At 38.3% G+C, this 22,718-nt stretch overlaps 2 protein-coding genes across 3 annotated transcripts; both read left to right on the top strand.

Moving 5' to 3' along the window:
- The first annotated feature begins 1,264 nt into the window (after window positions 1-1,264).
- On the top strand, window positions 1,265-15,761 carry malt1 (MALT paracaspase 1). Its single transcript, XM_078251254.1, is given in 18 exon segments — window positions 1,265-1,612; window positions 3,260-3,426; window positions 3,834-3,955; window positions 4,925-5,072; window positions 5,319-5,497; window positions 5,660-5,756; window positions 5,863-5,910; window positions 7,465-7,488; window positions 7,634-7,678; window positions 10,501-10,704; window positions 10,827-11,004; window positions 11,875-11,946; window positions 12,050-12,177; window positions 12,629-12,778; window positions 13,971-14,128; window positions 14,411-14,536; window positions 14,814-15,125; window positions 15,127-15,761. Coding segments are annotated over 18 exon segments (2,484 nt in total). The 5' UTR covers window positions 1,265-1,463; the 3' UTR covers window positions 15,304-15,761.
- A 1,207-nt stretch (window positions 15,762-16,968) lies between these two features.
- emb (embigin) lies at window positions 16,969-22,646 on the top strand. Of its 2 annotated transcripts, none has more exons than XM_078251257.1 (9): window positions 16,969-17,228; window positions 18,942-19,022; window positions 19,134-19,317; window positions 19,894-19,976; window positions 20,097-20,233; window positions 20,387-20,542; window positions 21,312-21,429; window positions 21,514-21,544; window positions 21,653-22,646. In XM_078251257.1, exons 1-9 carry the CDS (start codon window positions 17,156-17,158, stop codon window positions 21,711-21,713), a joined length of 924 nt encoding a protein of 307 aa, XP_078107383.1. In that variant the 5' UTR covers window positions 16,969-17,155; the 3' UTR covers window positions 21,714-22,646. The 2 variants fall into 2 exon arrangements, with proteins under 2 accessions (XP_078107383.1, XP_078107382.1); XM_078251256.1 differs by having other exon boundaries at window positions 16,980-17,228; window positions 20,381-20,542.
- Window positions 22,647-22,718: the final 72 nt, after the last annotated feature.

A 22,718-nucleotide genomic window follows, 5' to 3' on the forward strand; every position in this document is an offset into this window, starting at 1 on the left:
AACAATACAATGGCAGTAAATATTTATATTGCTTACCAGGGTTCCAACCCAGTAGCTTCTTGCTGTGAGGCCACAGTGCTTACCATTGACCATTCCTTATTGTAATTCAACCACACAATACCTATCATGTATTATATTTTATTATCCAATCTTGGCCAACTACTGTTTCAAGGCCTTAGTATGAGCAGTGAACATCTAACGAGCTGGGTGATCCAGGCACAGGCCCAGCGGTGAGGAGGTCTACCATGCTCACCATGAACTCTGGTCCAGTCTGCAGGGCCAGAATGAGAGAGTCTCCAGTACACTTTAACTTGTTAATTTATGTTCTTCATCACACTGACATGTTCATTGGCAGCTTATGTGGTCAACCATGTCACATACAATATTCTGCAGAGCAATTTAAAAAAGCCCTTATATTTTTTGCCTTTTTTTACTGGCTGGTGTAAGATTAGAGTAAAAGTAGTCAATAACGCCACACATAATGCTAGGGGAATGCAGATTTTATTTAAAATGTGATTTAAAACTTATTATAATCCTATTTCTATTTTAAAACAATATCCATTATTACTCCCTTTGTGGCTATTAATGAATGTTGCTCAATTAAATACTTTATATAACCCTAAATAATTAACTGTAGCTTAATCTGACAAGCTACAGGCAAAAGCTAAAGTACATTGTTCTTCTGGCAGTTATTACAGCTCTCATACTTTTATTTTGACACGTTAATGTTACTTCCTGTCCAGAGCGCATTGGTTTTAGTAGACTTTTGACTTAACACGTAAGACCAAAATAACATTATAAACGAGACCTGTGTTCCATCAGATTTTCAATGATTATGCACATTATAAAAATGAGCCCGTATTCTCGCTCTTGGGTTAAAACGGAAACATGAATAACAAAAAAACAACAGTTGAAAAACGAGCAGTTTTCCAGTTATTTTTTAATTTGTATGGACATTGGAAAAACGAGAAAACGGAGCTCATAGTTTTGTTTTTCCGTTTTTGGTTTAAAACGAAAAAACGGGACCATCTTGACGCATACACAATCTTTGGCACAGGTAGGCAGCCCACACCGTTCTCTTAATCCACTTATTTCCTAGGATGGCAAAGGCATAGGGAAGTTACGACCCGCCCTACTCTCCCTCTGATGGCTAGCAGCACTCACGGTTGGTTTGGTAGGGTTAGGTTAGAATGTCAGGGTAAGCCAATCAGAGGTAGAGTAAGGCAGAATAGGGCGAGACATGCCTTCACCATCCTGGGGAAAAAATACTCGCTCACCGGCAGCAGTGGGGAGACTACGTGGGGGGAAAACCCAAGACAGTGCAGAAGTAGGTGTGCCTGTAACTTTCTTCCAGGAAGTCGAATTTTTGTGTTGAAGTTAAGTGTTATCTGGTGTAACCGGGTGTAACACCACTGTCTCCAGCCTGTTAGAAACGCGTTGATAAACTTTTCTTGCTGGCCGTCATGTCGGATTCTTTGGACCGGTCCACCAAGATCAACTTGTTGAAAGAGCCGGTTGTGAAGAAGCTCTGTGAGGTGTTGGAAAAATCCAGCAATAGAGGATGGCGAAAACTTGGAGAGATAGTCAGCAATGACAAACGTATTAAAGTCAGGTAGGCTGGAATTGAGAATTCAGACTGTAAACTGTATAAAATCACAATGATGTTGCTAAAATAGTATGTCGGACATCCAGCCCTGTATTTTATGTTATCACATTTGAAATGCTTTCTTGTGATTTATAGATAGTATCCTGGATCAGTGGTTCCCAACCTTTTTTCCTTGGCTTGAAGTTGAGGTAACTCTCGAGATAGAGCCTTACTTTCTTTTTTTGATACAGAGGAGTTATCTGCACTTTTACGTTTCTCCGCCATGTTTCATTCATAAAATAGTGATGCTGTGGCGGCAGGAAAAACAGGATGATAGCAGCTAGCAGCTGACCTGATGACAGGTTAAGAGGTCCCGGAGGTTTGGCCTACTAAGTAGGCTGCCTACAACAGCGAGAACAAAAATACATAGTTTTTATACAGACTTTTGTATACATTTGTTTAACGTGCAAATATAAAGACTTGCGCACTCCCTGTGATCTTTGCCGCCCCCCTGAGGGGTCCCCGGACCCCAGGTTGGGAACCACTGTACTAGATAATAGCACTAAGACCATACTCTATTTGAATACACTGTACATTGTTGTACAGTTAGTTAAAGTGCCCAGTAATGCTCTACCTAGATAATGTTACGGTTGCACACTCTATGGCAATGTTCTGGATTGTGTTTGCATCCTTGAAAATGAAATCACTAAATTAAATACAGGATTATGATATAACCCAATTTATACAAAGAATTTTGTAATGATAATGATAATAATACTTTATACTATGTGTGTGCACCTCCTGTGTATGGTATAAACATATTATTTAGAGGGTCTTAAAAAGACAAATTAATTAGTGATACAATTAATGCAATATATGTTCAAGTAAGTTAGTCTTCACTGCCCTGTCCTGACGTAAAATGAGATGCTGTGCTTCCAGGCTTATGCAGTCCAGTAAAACAAGCAACAGACTGTATGCATTTATAGTTTATTATCACATAATATCATATAATTGACCAGCTGGGAGAGAGAAAGTTTACACACAAGAACAAAATTAAACAAAACAGATGTGCACAGATGTAAACAGTCCTTTTTAATAACATCAGAAAAATATTGGGTTACACTTTACTTGAAGGTATCTACATAAGAGTGACATGACACTGTCATAAACGTGTCATAAACATTATAAACAAGTCATAAACGTTTATGACATAACGCTTGTTTTAAATATATGTCAGTCAATTTAGGATCAAAACAATTCCCAGACATTTAGATCATAATTGTATCTTCAGTCGTGATTACAATATTTAAAACAAAATATTATAATATTATATAATATTAATATATATATAATATCATATTTCAATAGCCCTGAAATCACAAATAAATCCATAAAGTCATCACCATGTAGCTTTGACATTATCATACTATCACCTAGATACTATATAATTGCTGCCCAGCTCTTGCCTGTATATAATAACCATATGTTTATGTTTGATTATCTTTTGTGTAGTTGTCTGTCTAGATTTGTATCCTCCTGTAAATGTACGTAAATATGTTGAGAGCTTCTTACAACCTGAGTCAAATTCCCTGAATGTTTCGACATAATTGGCCAATAAAGTTGATTCTGATATCTGTTAATGGCGTGCTGTCAACCTCCTGCATCGTTGTCCAGCTCAAACGACATGGAGATGTGCTCTCTGAAGGTGTTGGAGCTGGAGGGAAGCCCGAGTCGCATGTTGCTGAGGCTGATGGGAGAACGAGGCTGCACCACAGGTCAACTGGTTGACTACCTCCAAACTCTCGGCAACTCAGAGGCCCTGCAGTGCCTGAAACCATCAGGTACAGTAAAAAAACCCGCCCCCAAGCTTGTTGTTATGTTGTCAAGTATCCAAAGCAGGTAGATCATATTATTCTGTGCTGTATGTTTTGGTTTAAAAGGTAATGTATGACTCACTTTATGGTGTTGACATTTACAGTACTTTGCCAGCCAGATTACAGTCAGTGTAACACTAAACAAGCTTATCATTCAAGCAGGGTTCAATCAGTTTGGGTTTTTAAAACAGGAAACGTGTTTATGTTTACTCAAGAACTGTAGTATTGTAGGGTGGTAAGTACAGTGACACTGCATTTACACTTTTTAACCCACTTGGGTAATTTTGATATGAATGATTAAATGTCATCTTTGCTACAGATATGTAACCTGTCTGTAATTCATAATTCAAATTGAAAATCTGCTCAATGTACAGCCCTTCAGATCCTCATTCAGCCCCAGTCGGTGGCTCTCATATCTGGCCACAATCTTCGCCTGAGCTGCCATGCTGTAGGCAAATCTCCAGTACAGTACCAGTGGTTCAAGACCAAGGAAGAGGTGAGCTTTTATCACAGTACATCAGTATCCCTGAAACGTATTGTCTGGCACAGGACTTGAAGGAAATTTACAGGCAAAATAAACTGCAGTTAAAGTGCCATCTTAACAGGTCTGGGCTTGAAATCTTCTTCACCACTACTTCTCCATTTTCCTGACTCAGATGCCCAAACACAAAACAATGACTACTCACGACTCCATGTTGCAGCTATAATAGTGCAGCTTAATTAACTTCATGGTCCATTTTTCTGTTGTACTTAATTCACTACTAAAAGCTATAAGCTGATATAAAGATCAAAAACATGATATTGGTCCATAATGTTGACATAAATTACATACTGTAGGTTTTGCATTGAAACACACTGTCCAAATATTTAATTCCCTTTCGGACATTCAGCTTGTCCACTAGCCACATCATAAAGGAACTAAAATAACCTAAATATTAGAAAAGATCAATATAGAGTGTTTTAGCTTTCCAGGATGTTTACCTGTATTTAACGGCCATGTAAAATGCATAAACTCTTAGCTGCAAAACTATTCTGATTGTCATCCATCCTCCGTTCCTGCAGGTGTCTAAACAGGCTCTTAACTTAGCCAAAACATCACAATACTTGCATTACAAATATACTCGCTACATTTTATATGTTGGGTCACTGAAATTGAACTGGACATTATCAAAATGTCACTGTTCACGTTTTCTACCGACATCTGAAACCAGATTACTTCAGAGCTGGCTATCCAAAATTTCAGAAGGGAAAGTTACATTTATAGTATTTACGTACATCCACACATGCTTGGACAAAATAACTTTTTTAAGAGTTATTCGAGTCAGCAAAGGAGAGTGAATATGAAGCGGGGGTTAAGGTGGAGAGATTTCAGTTTGCAGATGCGGACCGCTGTTTCTCTTCTGGGCTGTAATAATGTTACACTTTGCATATTGGTAAATGTGATTCACATTTTCCACAACCTCAGGTGCCAAACAGCTTCTCTCCAGACCTGGTGATAAGTCCAGTCCATCTGAAGGATGCTGGCTTTTACATCTGCAGGGTCAACTGTGGAGATACTTTTGAATTCAGCCAGTGGGCTCAGGTAGACGTCCTAAATGTCACCATGTCTTGCGGTAAGATATTGTAGGTGGTGTATTCTAACTCCTGCTTTGTGTACTGTGTTTATAAATGCACTGTTGATGTTTTTTCTCTTTTCATTTGAGTACTTTTGTTGTTTTACATATTTTGGAAGTGTCTGCATTGGTTGAAGGACAGGACAAATGACTCCTGTGGGAATTTAACCCCTAATTTTAGTACTATTCCAAATGAGAATGTATTAGATAATATACTAATGACATTTCCTCTCCGTCCACCACCAGGGCAGAGTTATCATTCCTTAGAGGGTCGGCTGAAGTTGGTGATCCAGCCCCAGTCCCAGCGGCTAAATGTTGGGGAAACCCTGCAGCTGGAGTGTGGAGCTGTGGGACGGCCGATCCCTCGATACCAGTGGCACAGAAATGGAGTTCCGGTCCCCAACGCCACAAAGAGGAAACTCACGGTGAGGAGAGGTTGTTATAGAAGATGTATGACTCTATATTACTCTTTCAAAAATTCAACTTTGTTTGGAGGCTATTTTCTCTGTTTATAGTTGTCAGACGTTACAAGGCGCGGACATCTTACTTTTTTAGGGAACAAGGCTTAATAAAAAGGTGTATTTCAGATTCCTCACTTGATGCAGGATCAGCACGGCCGGTATCGTTGTGAGATCAGCAGCAGCACCGAGAGAATGTGGACCAATGAAGTGGACGTTGTTATCGGTATGTCACACTTCAATACATTCTTCGACACTATAATTACAGTCCAATAAAACCAGCTTTATTGTCGTAATGTCTGAGTGAATTTTGCTCTGCTCTTGACTGAAAGCACCGAGGATATCTGTCCAGATTTCAGTGGCAACGGAGTGCTCTGAAGGTAGAGTTGAAAGCACTGGTTCATGTTAAATGACAGTAGGGTAGCAACTAGCAGGCTTTAGCTGCATGCAAATGTTAATCAAAACTCCTGTAACTGCATGTGGGTCATGGTTTGGATTATTACACACATTAACAATAACCAGCACAAGGTTCACAGGGTTTGATCTCTAGGTTTCATGTGCATGAATTTTGTTTTAACTAATATCATTGCTTTCAATTAATTGTACGTTAAGGAATGGCAGTATACTATATTTGTCTTGTTGAAAACAAATCCCATGAAAAGACCAAAACCAACAAGGAATTTATCCTACTAATGTGATCCTGTAGTATTGGCTGGGTTTTTAAAGCTAGATATAGCTCATTCCTCTGTGTCATAGTGCTCCATTGTTGTCTGAAACACTGTCATTATTTTTTTTTTTTAAGATTATTTTTTGGGGCATTTTCAGCCTTTATTTTGATATTATTGATATATTGATATTTTGATATTGATACTTTATTTTGAGGACAACAGAAGACATGAAAGGGGAGAGAGAGGTGGGAATGACATGCAGCAAAGGGCCGAAGGTCAGAGTCGAACCCCGGCCCGCTGCGTCGAGGAGTAAACCTCTATATATGGGCGCCTGCTCTACCAACTGAGCAATCCGGGCGCCCAGCACTGACATTATTAACCATAAAAAGTCAGGCTGTAGTTTATGTTGCTACTGCTGTAAATGCTCACTGGAACACTTAATATGTATTAATCCACAGCTGCAAATAGTCCCCAACAAATGCACTTATTGCTTCTGTTTGAGTAAAATTTGCTAAAAACTACAGTGCCCAGCTGTTTTAGGAAATTACTGAGCCTTTTAAAAATAAAAAAGTAAATTAGTGACCTGAAAATTACTGTCTTCAGTAGGCACCAGTGGACTTATGTACAGAAGTAAGAAACAGACTAATGCACTGTGAGTTTTGTTGTATTCATGGGATTCTTTGACAATAAGAAAACCACAGAATAACACCAGCCATAATCTTTAAATTTAATATTACTAGTTCAGTGCCTGTTCCAAACATGCATGTTCGGAATGGGATGTTTGCTTGGCCTGTGGTATTGCTGCTTGCAGCTTTCTCGAGAACCGCTCATCCAAACAACTACAAACCTGACACTGCGCTTCCTTGGGTCATGAACAATACACCTGCCCTGACATAGTTACGTCACATAGCCATGTCGAGGCTACTCACAGTCAGAAACACCGGTGAAATACAATCTGGTTCATAGTAAAAAAACATCAAGAGCAGACTTTACAATTAGGCAAGGTAGGCAACTACTTTGGGGCCCAAGGTTAAAGGGACCCAAACCGCTATAGTGATTTATGATTATGTTTATATGAAAAAATATTGATTATGTTTTATTTAACTCATTGGCCCAATCCAAAAGTCCGGACTCACGGATTGACTGTAAGGCATACCTTCTCTTTGACTAATCATTTTTCCCCGAATCAAAAGAATATTTTTATAACACCAATCTAAAAATGCTAATCTTATATGATGGTAATGTATTTGTATTTTTGATTCCTAGATGATGTTTACGCCATTGGAGGAGGTAAGAGTAATCATATTCATTAAGTGTTTATACATATTTTATATATATATATATATATTTATACTTATTCGAACACATTTTCCTCACACATTTTCCTCACACAGAACTTTCTCTATGATGCTTTTGTTCTGAAATGCAATTTTAGGTTCCAGTGAATTGTTCCTAAATAGTATTCCAGAACAACTTTATGGTAAGTGTCTTTCAACACATTTCTTCATGCAAGTGTTAGTGAATTGTTAAAATCTGATCACCACATTCTCTGCTGTATTTTAGTGATACATATAGCTGATGCACAGTTGCTCTACAGCAGGGGTCGGCAACCTTTTTAATATGAAGTGCCATTGTAAAATGTTCTTGCCAATCAGTGTGCCGTATCAGCACTAAGCCTGCCATCATATACTGAGCCCGCTCAGGCAGTGTTATTTTTACTATATTCTATAAAGGAAGCAAAGATGACTAGCCAATCAGAGACAGAGTATGACGGGTTTATGCGACATGTGGATGGGGAAAAACTCAATCAAACTACCGTAAATAACAGGCTGTGCTCCTGCCAATGTGGCTGTGAAAGAGGCCATTTGACATGCAAATTGGAACATTACCAAAAAACTGTATTGCACACTTATTGCTAGTGTGCCATTGGTTATGCTACCGCGTGCCAAGGTGGCACATGCACCTAAGTTGCTGACCCCTGCTCTGTAGTATAAGATAGTATCTTTACTATTTATTCTCTTTACTTATATTTATGTATTGTTTTTTATCTGTGTCTTGTGCTTTTCCCCTATCCCTTGCTACTGCAACAGTGGGAATTTCCCCATTGTGGGATTAATAAAGGATTTTGAATCTTGAAAAAAAAAGTTTCAGACTATGATGTCTGAAACTGATCTGACATCAGTTCCTCTCTCCACATAAACACCCAAATAAAGATGTGAAACTTTTAACATATGATAGCAGCTACACGGGTAGATAGAGTAACACTTTACAGCCAGCAACAACATCAAAGTCCAAAAACACTACAGAATTATACCTCTAAAAATATCACCAGAGTTTAATCAACAACTTTCTGACACACTGTCACCAGAAAAGAAAAATAACAAGCAGACACGTAACATGACATCAAACAGCTATTAATATAATTGTTTTAGGTAATATGTCCCACTTACTTCCTGCCTCTATTTCTTTGTACTTGTGATTTGTATCATCACAACCTGAATCACTGGTGTAACGTTCAGTCCTTTACGGATTTGTATAGTTCTTAAAGGGGAATTTGGTTCTTGCTGCAACATATAAAGTACAGCATGTATGTCATAAAAAGTAGGATATAGAGTAAAAGCAAGACAAATAAATACACACAACAAAAAAAAATTATTAAATTGACAAGAATCCGCATTGAGCCACATTGAGATGGATCCATGTGGCAGGAAGAAAAATCCAAACTAACTGCACCGGCAGGGTTCACAGGTAAATCCTCAACAACACTGACTGACTGTGTAGTGTACATTTAATTCAATATCCCTGACAGCTGAAAAAAAAAAACAGACATCCATGAGCTTCAACAGATGTTCTGCTGGCCAATTGTCTTACACTGCGTTTCTTTTGACGTGTCACTTGATATTTATTTATCGCAGATAAGCCAATAAGCGAAAAGAAAAAAAACAATGCCATCATTACATAGTTTGTCCTTAGATCTGGCTTAGTACGTATCTTATAATAACCCAATTTGGTTTTTTTTTCTTTGGTTTTTTTATTATGATTTTCCAGGTCCATACATTACAGTCAATGATAATACCTATCATACTTCTCATTAAGCCATCTGTAAATGTACATTAATAGCCCCCAGAAAACTATCACAGGCTCCGTAAGCAAAACAAAAGTGAGCAAGGACCCATTAGGCCTTCATACTGTATTATATACGCATAACCATTTTGAAATATAGTAAAATAAGAACATGAACTAAATAAACAAACATGTTGGGGTAAAACTCAATGACATATAAAGCCCTCTACAGAGGGAAAATAAAAGCAGACAAAAAGGACACAAAAATCCACTTCAGACAAATGATGGTTGAATTGGTGTGACATATGTTATCCATCTTCCCCATCTTTTCAAAAAAGTTCCCTGTTGCAGTCTTAAAGCAAAAGTAATCCTTTGCATCTTGAAAATATCGTAGATAATGTCAATCCATTCCTCCACCGTAGGTCTTCCTGGTTTTAACCACCTTCTAGTAATAGCTTTTCTACTAGCAGCACTTAGGATCTGAAATAAGTATTTGAAATGAGAGGAAACATTTTCTGATGTTAAGGCATAATAACCCAATTTTAAAGATTGTTATCAGAAATAGTTGCTTATGATTTTTATGTAAAAAATATATACATTTGCCAATGTATTTATTGAACTTTTAAACTCAAATGTTTCGCTGCCTGAAACGTCCGTTTTGTGGCAATACATTCTATCATATTGGAGTGCTGTCCTAGTAGCTTTATTTATGATTATTCACTTTTAGGATCAAGCACCCAGCCTTCAAAGCTTTCTAAGTCAGTTGAGCGTGTCCAGTCCTATTATTTATAAAATCAAATATTGATCAGTAGTGGCCTCAAAAATAATGTTTTAGTCAGGCTGTAGTTTCTGTCATTTTGTCCACCTCCTGTTCTTTAGCAGGCTTTATTAGGCAGGTAGTGAAAAGTTGGCAACCAGAAAATCTAATCAGTTTTTTTCTTTCTGCAATTTGTATCATTCTTGTTTCAGATGTATGTATTCTGGAGAAAACTTCAAAATGTACAGTTCTCGGGGATCATTGTATTAAAGCCATAATATTGTTAAGAACATTTGTCAGTTGAATTTATACACTTTGCAGCAGACTGGACTTGACCACTATTGCAGTAAACACTGCCATCTTGACAGTTATTTTAAAGAACTTGTCAGTTCTAAAAGATGGTTTATTGATACATATGAGTTGTTTTCCCTCCCATAGTTTTACAGAGTGATTTTCTCCCTCTCCCTGTGTTCTCCTCCCAGCGACTGACAAAGTGGCCCTGCTGATCGGCAATCTGTCCTACCAGAACCACCCGCAGCTCAAAGCTCCCATGGTGGATGTGTACGACCTCACCAACCTCCTGCGACAGCTAAACTTCCAGGTGGTTTCACTGCTGGACCTCACAGAGCAAGAGATGAGAAACGCTGTGGACGAGTTCCTGTTGCTGCTTCACAAAGGAGTCTATGGTATGTTGGCAAATACAGTACACACCTGTGGATGGTTATAAATAGTAGATCATAATACTCACTTCCCAAAACATGGATTGTTTGTTGTTTGAGGTGATTAAAATACACACTTCCCTCTTTAGGTCTGCTGTACTACGCTGGTCACGGATATGAGAACTACGGAAATAGTTTCATGGTGCCGGTAGACGCACCAAACCCGTACCGGTCAGCCAATTGTTTATGTGTGCAGAGCATCCTAAAACTGATGCAGGAGAAGGAGACTGGCCTCAATGTTTTTCTGCTGGACATGTGCAGGAAGAGGTAAGTCAGTGGCTCATTCCTTTACGTTTATTACATTTAACTTTGAACTGTTACTTGTATAAATCAGTTCTACACTGAGCCCAAAATAAGACTACATATTAATATTACTAGCACAAGGGTCAAAACTGAATAACAACACCTTAATATGTGACTTTTTACTTCAATATAAGAATGCATTAGAGTTGGTACAGCAGGAATAATTTGGCATGGGATACTTCTGTAATATGCACTGTATTTCTCAAAGTAATTTCCCTACACTCTTAAAACCTGATTAATCGATGAATCGTTTGGTAAAAAATGTCACAAACTAGTAAAAGAAGAGCCAAAAGTGCTTGTTTTGTCCAACTAAGGGTCCAGAAATACTATTAACCCAAAAATATTCTATTTATTATCACGGAAGATTAAGAAAAACCAGCAACTATTGATATATGGTAGAACAGGTTAGGTTGTTGTCCAACAACTATCCAATTCATTTTCTGTCCCTCATCTAAAACGATTAATCGACTAATCATTTGAGCTCTAGTTTTGATACCTAGATGAAGATTTTTAAAGATTTGTTTTGCATTTTTGCCTTTATTGGATAGATGAAAGTACACAGATAACTAGGAATAAAGAAATGGGGGGAGAGAGACGAGTATGACAACAACGATCCTCGGCCGCAATCAAACCGCCTGAAGTATTAGGCTACCAGAACACCCCTTTACCTTAGTTTTAAAAGCATGTACATAGTTTTTGTGTGTAATCCATAGACTGTATAAAATAGTTGTAATCCCACGACAGGACCTTAAAGGAGTTATTTTCTCTCCGGCATAGAGCTTTTTGGGATTTATTGCCTTGGTTTGCATCTTTAAAAAAATAAACATTTTCCAGGAATATTCATGATGACAGCGCTCCAAACATTGTCCTAAGGGTTACGGCCAACATTGTCTTTGGATACGCTACGTAAGTTTAATCCATCAATTATCGTTCAAAATTAAATCTATATACACTTTTTGTTTTCAAAAAATATATAAAATATGTGTTCTTCGTTTTTTTGGCTGTTTAGGTGCCAGGATGCCGAGGCCTTCGAGCTGAGTTCCAGCGGCTTCACCAACGGCGTGTTTGTCAAGTTTTTAAAGAAGCGGCTGCTAGACGATGAGAAGATCACCGTGGTGCTGGACAGAGTCGCTGAGGGTGAGATAGAAACATAATATGTGATAACATCCATATGTAGCACTGAAAGAAATACTGATATAAATAATTTAAAAAAAATGATTTGTGCAAAAGTAACATTACTGTTTACTGTAGTCTTGAGTTCTTAAAATGAATTTGTGATTGAGAAGGTTACCATGACAAATTAATTGATCATTTTTCAGTGTTTGGTTATGAAATGTGATTGTTTTACAGTAGTTGGATGCGTTTCAGTTTATATTTAGGCTAATACAGTTAATTAAATGTAGCATGCTCTGCATTATTGATGTCAAAAATGTATCAGTTTGTGGGCTAATTTCCTTTTTAAATGCAGCGTAAGTGAAGGAAAATGACTTGAGGTGTCTGTGAGATGCACTTACTATCAAACGTTTAGGATGCGGACAGGATATGTCTTTAACATTATCTAATTTGATTTATCATTTTTCGTGTCCAGACATGGGTCAGTTTGATGCTACGAAGGGGAAGCAGGCTCTAGAGATCCGCAGTAGCCTGTCGGAGAGGAGAGCTCTGAGCGATCCTATCCAGCCTGGCGACAGCGCTGATCTTGCTCACGCTCGCAGCCTCCAGTGGGCAAAGACTCACGGTGAGTTTATAACACAAACTTAAATTTATAAGTATTTGTTTCACACTTGTTATCACTGTGCTGGAAAGCCCCCATTTGCTCACTGCTGCTCAGTACTGCACGCTCAGTCGACTGTTGACTGTTGATAGTGCTTATACTGTACACACCTGCACACATGGGGGCTTCTCGAGACAACCACACTGTTGTTGGAAACAAGGTTGGAAAAGTGAGAAACACCTGATGATAACATCATCACCTCTTTCATCAGCTAATAAATATTTGCTTATGGAGCACAAAAGCCAGCGAGAAAAAAATAACATTTCTTCTGATAGTTTTGTTGTGATTATTCCAACCTGGTAGACCACCACACTACCAGTAGATTGGTCCCTGTAACAGTGGTTCCCAATCGTTTTGGCTTGTGACCCCATTTAATTAAGTAATGTCAACTTGTAACCCTCTTATCACAGGTTATGGCCTCAGTTATGAACAGTTCCAACCAAAGCTCATTTTTCCTTCTAAGATTATTTAATTTGAGGGATTTTTAGAGACATTGTGTTGGTGAAGGTATCAAGCATTTCACAAGAAAATGATGCGAGAAGTCAGAAATAACAGACATATTTTTGTGTTATTTTCTTTCGTATTCCTTTAATGGGCATGGGCCGGTATACGATTCTGACAGTATGATAACCTTTAGCAAAAACATCACGGTTTCACATTGCAATTACAGCTTCAAAATGTATTATTTTTTTAAATGTCTGGGTAAAAAAACATAAAGAAAATTCCATTGAACATAATGTATTTTATTTTTAAACACGCTGCACACTGGCAGGGAGAGGGATTACTAAACTGCAGTTTCTCTCCTTGACCACTCATAAAAAACAGCTCATACCTTAGGAACGGTATGACAGAAAATGTTAGTGGTTTTAAAACCTTGACTTTTTTTAAACTGCGGTATACCTTGAAACCGGTAACCGGCCCATGCCTATTGATGCCTCAGATTTATCTTGGGGGCCCCTTATGGGGATCCCGACCCTCAGGTTGGGAATTGCTGCTTTACAAGATTTAAAGTTCCTTTTTCTGGTGACTTTTTGTGTCTGAAACAAGAGCATGTTTCTTTTTGAACATATTAAATGACACCAAATGAGAACTTGGGAATAGAGCACAGAATCACACACATGTAAATAACTTGAAATGTTTTTGTATGTTATTCCAGAGCTTCCTGAGAGTATGTGCCTCAACTTTGACTGCGGGGCTCAGATCAAGTTGGGCTTCGCTGCAGAGTTCTCCAACGTGCTCGTCATTTACACTCACATCATTAAAAAGCCTGAGGACATGTCCCTCTGCCAGGCTCACGTCACCGACTTCTCACAGGTCAGCATGTTGTCATGAACACTGGTCATCAAGAAAGGGACAGGAACCATTTCCCTACAGGAACCTTTTAGGGAAATTGGATAATTAAATCAGCATTTGATTAGAATTCACTTTTTTTCACTTTATACTTTAAGGGGAGCAGCAGACAACTGTATTATTAACAAAACAAAGCCACAAATTGCATGGACTGTAAATGCACCTACAATTATTTGTGTTTGTGCATATGTGTTTGTGTGTTTGTGCATACTGTACAATGCCACCTGCTTTTGTTCCTCACTGTAGGACCTTGATGTGGATCCTAAAGAGATGAACAGAGAGACTCCAGAGGAGACGGGCATCTACCTTCTGTCCAGCAACCTGCCGCAGCACTGTCTTTACACTAGAGTCAGCTCACTGCAGAAACTCAGGGTAAAAACATTGTGAAACGCCAAATATTTTCTTGTCATTATGACAACAAACTCACTTAAACAAAACTTAAATTTGTTATTAACAAGACTAAGAGTCTACAGTCATGCTTGACCTGCTGTTGGTGGTAAATGAAAAATCAGGGGATCACCAAAATCACAAGGATTAATGGATATCTGTATCAAATGTCATGGCAAACCTCATAGTGGTTATCGAGACATTTTTACTAAAAACCAAAAATATGACTATTAATACTATTATTTCTCCTCTAATGCAACAGGAGGAGCTGGTCTTCACCGTGTGCCTTCAGGGCACCTTCACCGCCATGGATGACGAATCCGTCCACTGGACCAAAAGCATCAACATTGGCAAGCCGCTGATCGCACGACTGGACCTGAACCGGGCCATGCGGCGAAATAGCTGCATGCAGACATGCGGGATGCCTCACAGCCCGTCCCACAGCCCCTGTCACAGCCCCGGGCCAGAACACCACCTCCACCTCCATTACGGGTCGCACCAGGCCCAGGACTACAGCCGCCTGTCACCACAGCACCACTACCTGGACGTCTATGAGCGTGTTCAGGGTGCAGTTGGGAGGCTGTGGGGATTCCTTCTATGAGCTCAGCAAGTCTCGCTGTGAACCTGCGTATGACTCAGCTGCTGGGCTTTCAAGTTCACCAGGCCGGCTCAGCATCCCTATAGAGACCACTGACGACATCAACGAGCTGCAGACGGTGTTCATCAACAGTCTGCAGCTTCGACAGCCGTGAAAATGTCTAACATTGTATCTGGAATACTGCTGCTCTTTCTGTTACATGTGGTGACTTAATACGATTTCTTTTTTTTATATTATATTCTTCCACTTAAAAGCATTATTTGCCTCGACAAACTGAATTCACACATACATTATAATCATGTTTGGCGGCGGTGTCAATTTACCAATAATTCACCAAAGAAAAGCAAAGATACTGGATGCTAATAGTCAAGATCAGAGTTCTGATTTTTCTTCAGAGCTGGATATGTACCTCATACAAACATTTGTTTATAAAAATATGAGCCAAATGTGCACATTTGGTCAAAGAAACAATCTGCAGTCAGAGGAAAGTGAGGCTGGAGGAGCTCCCTCTGCTGTACAGTTAATAATTACATTAGTAATATACAACCAGAGGAGAGAAAGTCATGGTTGAAAAGAAAAAACTATTAAAAGAGTTCATCCACTTTACACAAAGCTTTTCTTCTGTTATTGTGTCTTGTAGCTGTCCCCCCTCAGGATAGCAGTAGATGGCCTCTCTATAAGGACTTATTTCTCAACTCTCTGGACCTGCTTACAGTACCTAATGTCAGCAGCGCCTCTTATATCCTTGTTTGTATCTTCATCTGCTCCTTACTGTGAAACTTTCCGAAAAGAGTTCCACTCAGTGAGTTTCCTGCTGGGGTTTAATGCGCTGTTCGCTATCCCCCATAAGTTCATATTGCTGCTTTTAGATTGTCCACTGCACACTTGATTGGCATTGTAATATATGAATGTAAAATAAGAGTACAGCAAAAGTAACTTTAGGTCACTATGAAACCCCATGGGCCGGTAAGCACAGACATAACATGCTGCTCCCCAGTCCTAATGTATATTCATTTCTACATGTGACAATGTGGGACATGCAGTATTAATCGCCTTACATTAAAAAAAACTGTCTGTGCCAGGATGTCCCACACAGTGACAAAAACAGCCAATCCCTGCATAATACAGCATGAGCAGAAAAATAGCTTACACCTTTTTTGCTTTTATGCAGTAATTATTCTCATGAGGTAATTTTAGTTGTTAGAAGAACAACTTATTAAGAAACTGGAGGAAAGAGAATAAGAAGTTGACAAATAACTGTAAAGACAGAATGGAAATTAGTAATGAAATAATGTGGAAAGAATAGAGAATGGTACAAAAACGGTATGAGCACACCTAGTCTAGTGAAGAAATTGATTACAAATAACCTTAATCGAAGGAGCGTGTGAGATGTGTGCGTATCAATGGTGCATTTTACACTTTTTTAGCCTGTGCATCCAGGACCCAATACATGTGGGTGTTAAACTCAGTGTTATTATAAATATTGCTTATAGGGGTTGTTTCTTGTGGTGGAAAGAGGGCTGGAGTATCCCAGAGTACATTATCTAAAATCTACTTAAACAGAATTTCTGGTTTGAGTATGCTCTAAAGAAAAAAGCAATCAGCTACAGTAAAAGTAGTTAGTTTCCACTCCTGGCTGATTTAATGAGGGCTGGCAGGTTATGTCCTCTCACATAACACGATCTTGCAGAATGCTCTTAAGTAGCAACATAATAGCACAACATCTTGTATTACACAAAGCAATATTTAGCTTCAAAGAAACAGGAGTGTTTATTTCAGCATGTTCTGCCCATGCATTATCGTGCAGGACAGTACACTGCAACACAGCATCGAGATATGAACCCTGTCTGAATAATGGATGGAGTCGGCCACCCACAGGCTGCAGGGTGATATCATGGCTGCGTCACTTGTGCAGCTGAAGAAGGAGGGGTGGGTGGTGGTTTTTAGATGATGCAGCAGCAAGTAAGGAACAAGTAAGAAACGGAGAGAACAGAGGGAAAATAACCATGTCATCCTCCTGGGAGCAGCTTTTTTTTCAGATCCTCCTTCTTGTCGTCTTCTGCAGACACATCAATACAAGTAAATGATTATTTGGGTTTAATTTTGACTGTGTGTGGTTGTGTTAAAACCTTGTTCGGCCACTCAATGGTCTGTAACCTTGTGAAAAGTAGAAGAAAATTTCATAGGATTTCCACACCATCATGTACTACTGTATCTACCATATTTTGGCTTGAAGTTGCCGATAGTCAATGTATATAATGTCAGGGTGGAAAATACTCTAAGACAGCATTTACATTATCACGGGACACTGAAACTCTACATTAAAACCAAAAGCAATTAATTATTTAAGGATTAAAAAAGAAATACCCTTATGCAAAATAAAAAGTCTAATATTATATAGCTGTGATCATCAGGGGTATTATAGAGATTATTATTTAGGCAAACTGATAATTCAATTTAAAGCATCATGTTTTATATTCTCTATACATTTACATTTGGTTGTGGCTGTGCAGTTTGATGTTGGTGATCGCAAGAGTTGTTTTTATCTTTTTGTGGAGTATGGTTAATAGGTAAATTTTCACAGACTAGCTGTATATTTTTTATTATAAAACCCAAGGAAATTGGAAAAGGATATTCTTTTTTAGATATTTGTCCTTTTTCTACATTAGACACTGCCCTTGAGATATGAGGTATGTATTTATTTATTTTAGTTGTTTGTTTTAGCTTGTCTATATTTTTCTTCATCATTATGACAACACTAACTTTGAGCTGTGTTTCTTTGCATGAAAAGAGTTAAAAATATATAATAATATCAAGTACACAGAATCACTAAACACCTAGTGCAACATAGCAATCACCTAGCTGTGGCCGTAGTAATCATGACAGGAACAAAGCTGGAAGTATAAGATTGCCAAATGCCGCATAAGGGGGTAGGTTGGGGTAGCGGATGGGTCAAACACAGGACTTTCACCTAGGAGACCAGTGTTTGTGCTCCAAAAAAGAAAATGGGGAGTTTTTTTCAACTTTACAGAACAAACAGAACTAGATTACATGCATAACCAGGCGTGAAGTAACATAACAAATGTACTGATTTTAACCCAAACCACAATCTTTTTGTCAACTTAACTAAGTAGTTTTGTTGCCTAAACCTAACCAAACTGCGACAGTCTCACAATGTTAATGAAATGTTTCAAACCGTGACCATTTCATTTAGATATGAGAACAAAAATTGCTCCTGTGGGTCGTATTTCCCGCCACAGACGGTACCACCCTAGCTACCACTGCAAACACCATGGAAACCTTTAAGCAACACATTAGTAATTACATTAGTAACCACTGAAACCACAGAGAACACCGTGGCAGACTCCTAGCAACACCCTAGCTGTCACTCAAATAACCACACAACCATATCACAACTCAAAAAAATGTAGCAAGATGCTAAACGTGTTTAAGTAAAGTTGTCTTCGACTTAGCACTTCCAGATATAGCCACAACGTAGTTATTATGATAAAATCCCTAGCAACTCCATTGTAACCACCATGAACACCCTAGCAACCACCTAGCGAAACCCTGACCACCACTTTAAACTACAATGCATTTGCAGCGATCAATAATATTCTAGCGACTATTTAGGAATACCATACTAATACCAGCAATTTAGCAACACCCAAGTAAAGAACTTTTTGTTCATTTGTTTGCATACAATGTAGCCTGTTCTTACTATAAATACTGTCAGTTAGTGGTACATTTTAAGTTGGTGTGTGTTTAAATAATTATTTGTTTTCTTGTCAGAGACACCAGGTCCAACGCCCCCGCCGCTGGTTTCCATCAGCAGTCCCCTGCCAACAGAAATAAGGAGCGTTGTTCTTAAAGGTACATTAAAAAAAAAAAACCTTAGCTGTAAAACATAGTATTGTGGCAGAGATGTGTTTTTTTTTTGTTGTTGTTTTGGGTTATGAAATCCTTCCACAACTCTCCACGCAGGTGAAAGTCACACAGAGAGTGTTGAACTGTTGAACCCTGTCAATCTGACACTGGAGTGTACCTGGACAGGTAATCAGAACAAACTACCAAATATAACTGGGTTTTGGAGAAAAGATGGGGATGAAGTTGAGAACAGCCGTCTCACAGTGCAGTTGGAGAACGATCAGTATAATCTCAAACGAGTGTAAGTACATGTAAATTATTTCATCCATTAATTGGCTGATAACTCAAATCCATACACGTGTACATAGTGATTTACAAAAATATTAAAGGCATACTATGCAACTTTTCCAGCTTCGGTCCCCCTACAGGTTGCCTCATTGCAACTGCCGCTCGCAAGCTGAAGTTCCAATGAGACAACCTGTAGGGGGACTGAAGCACTGCCCCGCCAATTCGGTCCCGTGCATATACAAATGTATTTTTTTTTTTTTATGTACAGCAGCTTGAGAACTCAAGTTGTATGTGTCAAAACTGGCTTTTATCGGTCTACACTGCCAATCCATATCTAATAACTAATATTTGGTAAGATTTGGTTTAAAATGATTTTATTTAAATACAAAAAAGCTTTATTTAATTAATGTGAAAGTAAAGCACTTTGAATTGCTGCCACTGCTTTTTTGTGACATTATAAATCATATTAACACATTTTATTGCAGAATAGTTATGTTTTGATGATATAATCACATATTAGCTACAGACTCTTTAAAATAACATTAAACCTAAATTTAACATAATATGTTTTTGTATTTTTGCTTCACAGGTTCAGCATCATCAGTGAAGAAAACCTCGGAAATTATTCATGCATGTTTGAAAGTGAGGCAAAAATAGACTTTGTTTTGGCAGGTAAAGATCACATCACTGCTTTTTAATAATGAGTATTAGTATTTACACAGAGTATTTGTTTAAAGGGTACTCTAAAGGGTGCTTTTTTAAATTATGCTTTCTTTCCTTGTTGTCCACCAGCTCCACACATGCATGAGGTGCGAGATAAACCAATAGTCAGCTATGTGGGGGACTCTGTGGTGATTGTATGTAAAATGGAGGAAACCAAACCAAAGCCCAGCACCTGGAACTGGTACAAAGCAAATGGTACCGACAAGGTGGGTGAGATAATCAGAGCCTTCTTGTGTGTGGTTTTAAGTGAGATTTGTGTCGCTGAGATTGTGAAAGCCAACACCTGATGAAAAATACAATACATTTACAGTGTAAACACATTTATGACCCCATTGGACTGATATTTGTTCCAGGAGCAGATCTTCACTGCTGCAGAGCCTCTTCGGTATGAAATCAAAAACGATGAGAGGAAGACCAAACTGGTGGTGTACAATCTGACGGAGGCTGACGGAGGCTTGTATTACTGCGGTGCGGTGTACGCCATCAACACCACGATGGGCCTCGTGGAGCTGAAGGTCAGATGTGGGAAGTACATTTACTCAAATACTGTGCCTAAGTATAATTATGAGTATTTGTAGTTTATGTTAATTTCTACTTCTAACCCAGTACTTTTTCTAAGAGAAATATTTGTTTTTTACTCCACTAAATGTATCTTCTAACCTTTCAAGATTTTATCTTAAAAAAAACACAAAATAAGTTTGTAACAAAAACTACATGTAGTCAAATATCTAACTAGTGGTTCTCAACCATTTTGACTTGGGACCTATTTAACAAACGCAGTGTCTATTTTGGGTCACTTTTTATGTTTTAGTTGTTTGCAGTTTCACCAAAAACACATTTATTCTCAACTGGTTTCGCTCAACAGTTTGAAACCCAAAGACACAAAACTCTCCAATATTTCACAACAAAACAAAGATGTTTTTTCTTCTTTTCTACTGTGTTAATCATTGCACGACCGCTCCGATTTATCTTGTGAACTTTTGGAGGGAGCTTGAACCCTGGGTTGGGAACCACCTAGACTTAAGTGTATTTAAAGTAAATAAAACTAACTCCACCTCAAACACCTCATACAATAAAATGCTACTTATGCAGTGATGCATCGATATTAACAACCTAATAGGGACATTTTACTTTATATACTTTAAGTACATATACTGTAGTTGACAATACTCCTGGACGGTTTTGAATGAAGGACTTTTACTTGTAATGGAGTATTTTCTCATTCTTGTACTGTTACTGTTTCTTAAGTGAAAAATCTGAACACTTCTTCCACCACTGCTAAAGGTCATCAACTTTACGGAGCCTCTGAAGCCTTTCATAGCCATCGTGCTTGAGGTGATCGTTCTGGTCGTCGCCATTATGTTCTACGAGAGATATCAGTCTAAGAAAAACTACACAGCAGGTATTCAGACAGCATACGGGTCTTCTTATGTTTGTGTGTATCGCATGTTGTATTTTAACTTGAAATCATCTGCCTTATTCTCAGGAAAAGGGATGAATGACCAAACAAACACACTGTAAGTACTATGGTTATAGTGCTAATTTCTCTAAAGATACTTTTTGGAAGTTTATTAATGTTTATATTTGTAGGTTTTCATGATGTACATTTTTTATTCCCTCATCAGGACACAGGGAGAAAATAATGAACCAGAGGAAGGTTCTTCAATGAGACAGCGGAAAGTTTAAAGACTGCAAATTCAACAGATCCTATATTCTTTAAAATCTGTTGTTTGCTTGTTTTAGGATGTGAATTATAGAGCTGTAAAGCAATATCTCAGCAACTATTTGAGTATGTTCACCAAACAATGTGCAATAACCACCACTTAATAACCATTCCTTTAATTCATACACAAGTAGCCTTTTTTAGATTTAAATTTTAACTTTATTACACTGGAAGATGTTTATTTTTATTTTTAATTGACAGTGCTGTTGTGACAGCTAAAAGAGCAAAGCATTTTTTGTTGCATGTTTGTGCCCTATATGCACCCACTTCCTGTGGAAAACCTGCCATGCATTGCATCATTGTCTTTGACACCTCTTTCTCAAAAAGGAAGTGGGTTTACTTCTGTTGGGGAACAACTTAAACCACTTTATTTCTGTTAAGTATGCATTATGGTTTGTGAGCAGTACCTTGCACTCCTAAAGTACACGTACCTATTTATACTGTGCTCGCAATGATTTTTTGTCACTTTCTAGTTTGTTCTTGCAGTAATGTGTGCCGAACATGCTTGACATTGCCATAATGTGTATATCAAGATGTATCATCCTATATGCAGATGCTTGTGTGTTTTTCATTTTAATGTATCAGAAGATGGTCAGAAAGGCAATATTTCCCCTAATCATGACTTTAACTGTCTTTAGTTGTCAGCCTGCACTTAACCTATAAGGTGTACCAGGGTATTTGTAAACATGCAAATTCAAATTACACAAGTCACTGCCTCGAATAACTATCAAGCTTTTGTGTTAGCGGATATGGAGACAGAGCTTACTTAAAGGGGAACGCCACTGGGTTTTCTGTTTACAGGTCTTATGTGAAAATAATTGTATAAATACTGTTGAAGCTCCAGAGGGGCAAAGAAAAGAAATATGAAGATTAAAAGTTGATCTCTGGTTCTGCTGCATCGATTTTTGTCCTTTTTCTTAAGTCCATTGTTACAGGAGTGCAATGCTAAATAGCATTAGTCGTACTCT

Source organism: Sander vitreus, chromosome 5 (assembly GCF_031162955.1).
Source record: "Sander vitreus isolate 19-12246 chromosome 5, sanVit1, whole genome shotgun sequence".
Lineage (NCBI taxonomy): Eukaryota > Metazoa > Chordata > Actinopteri > Perciformes > Percidae > Sander > Sander vitreus.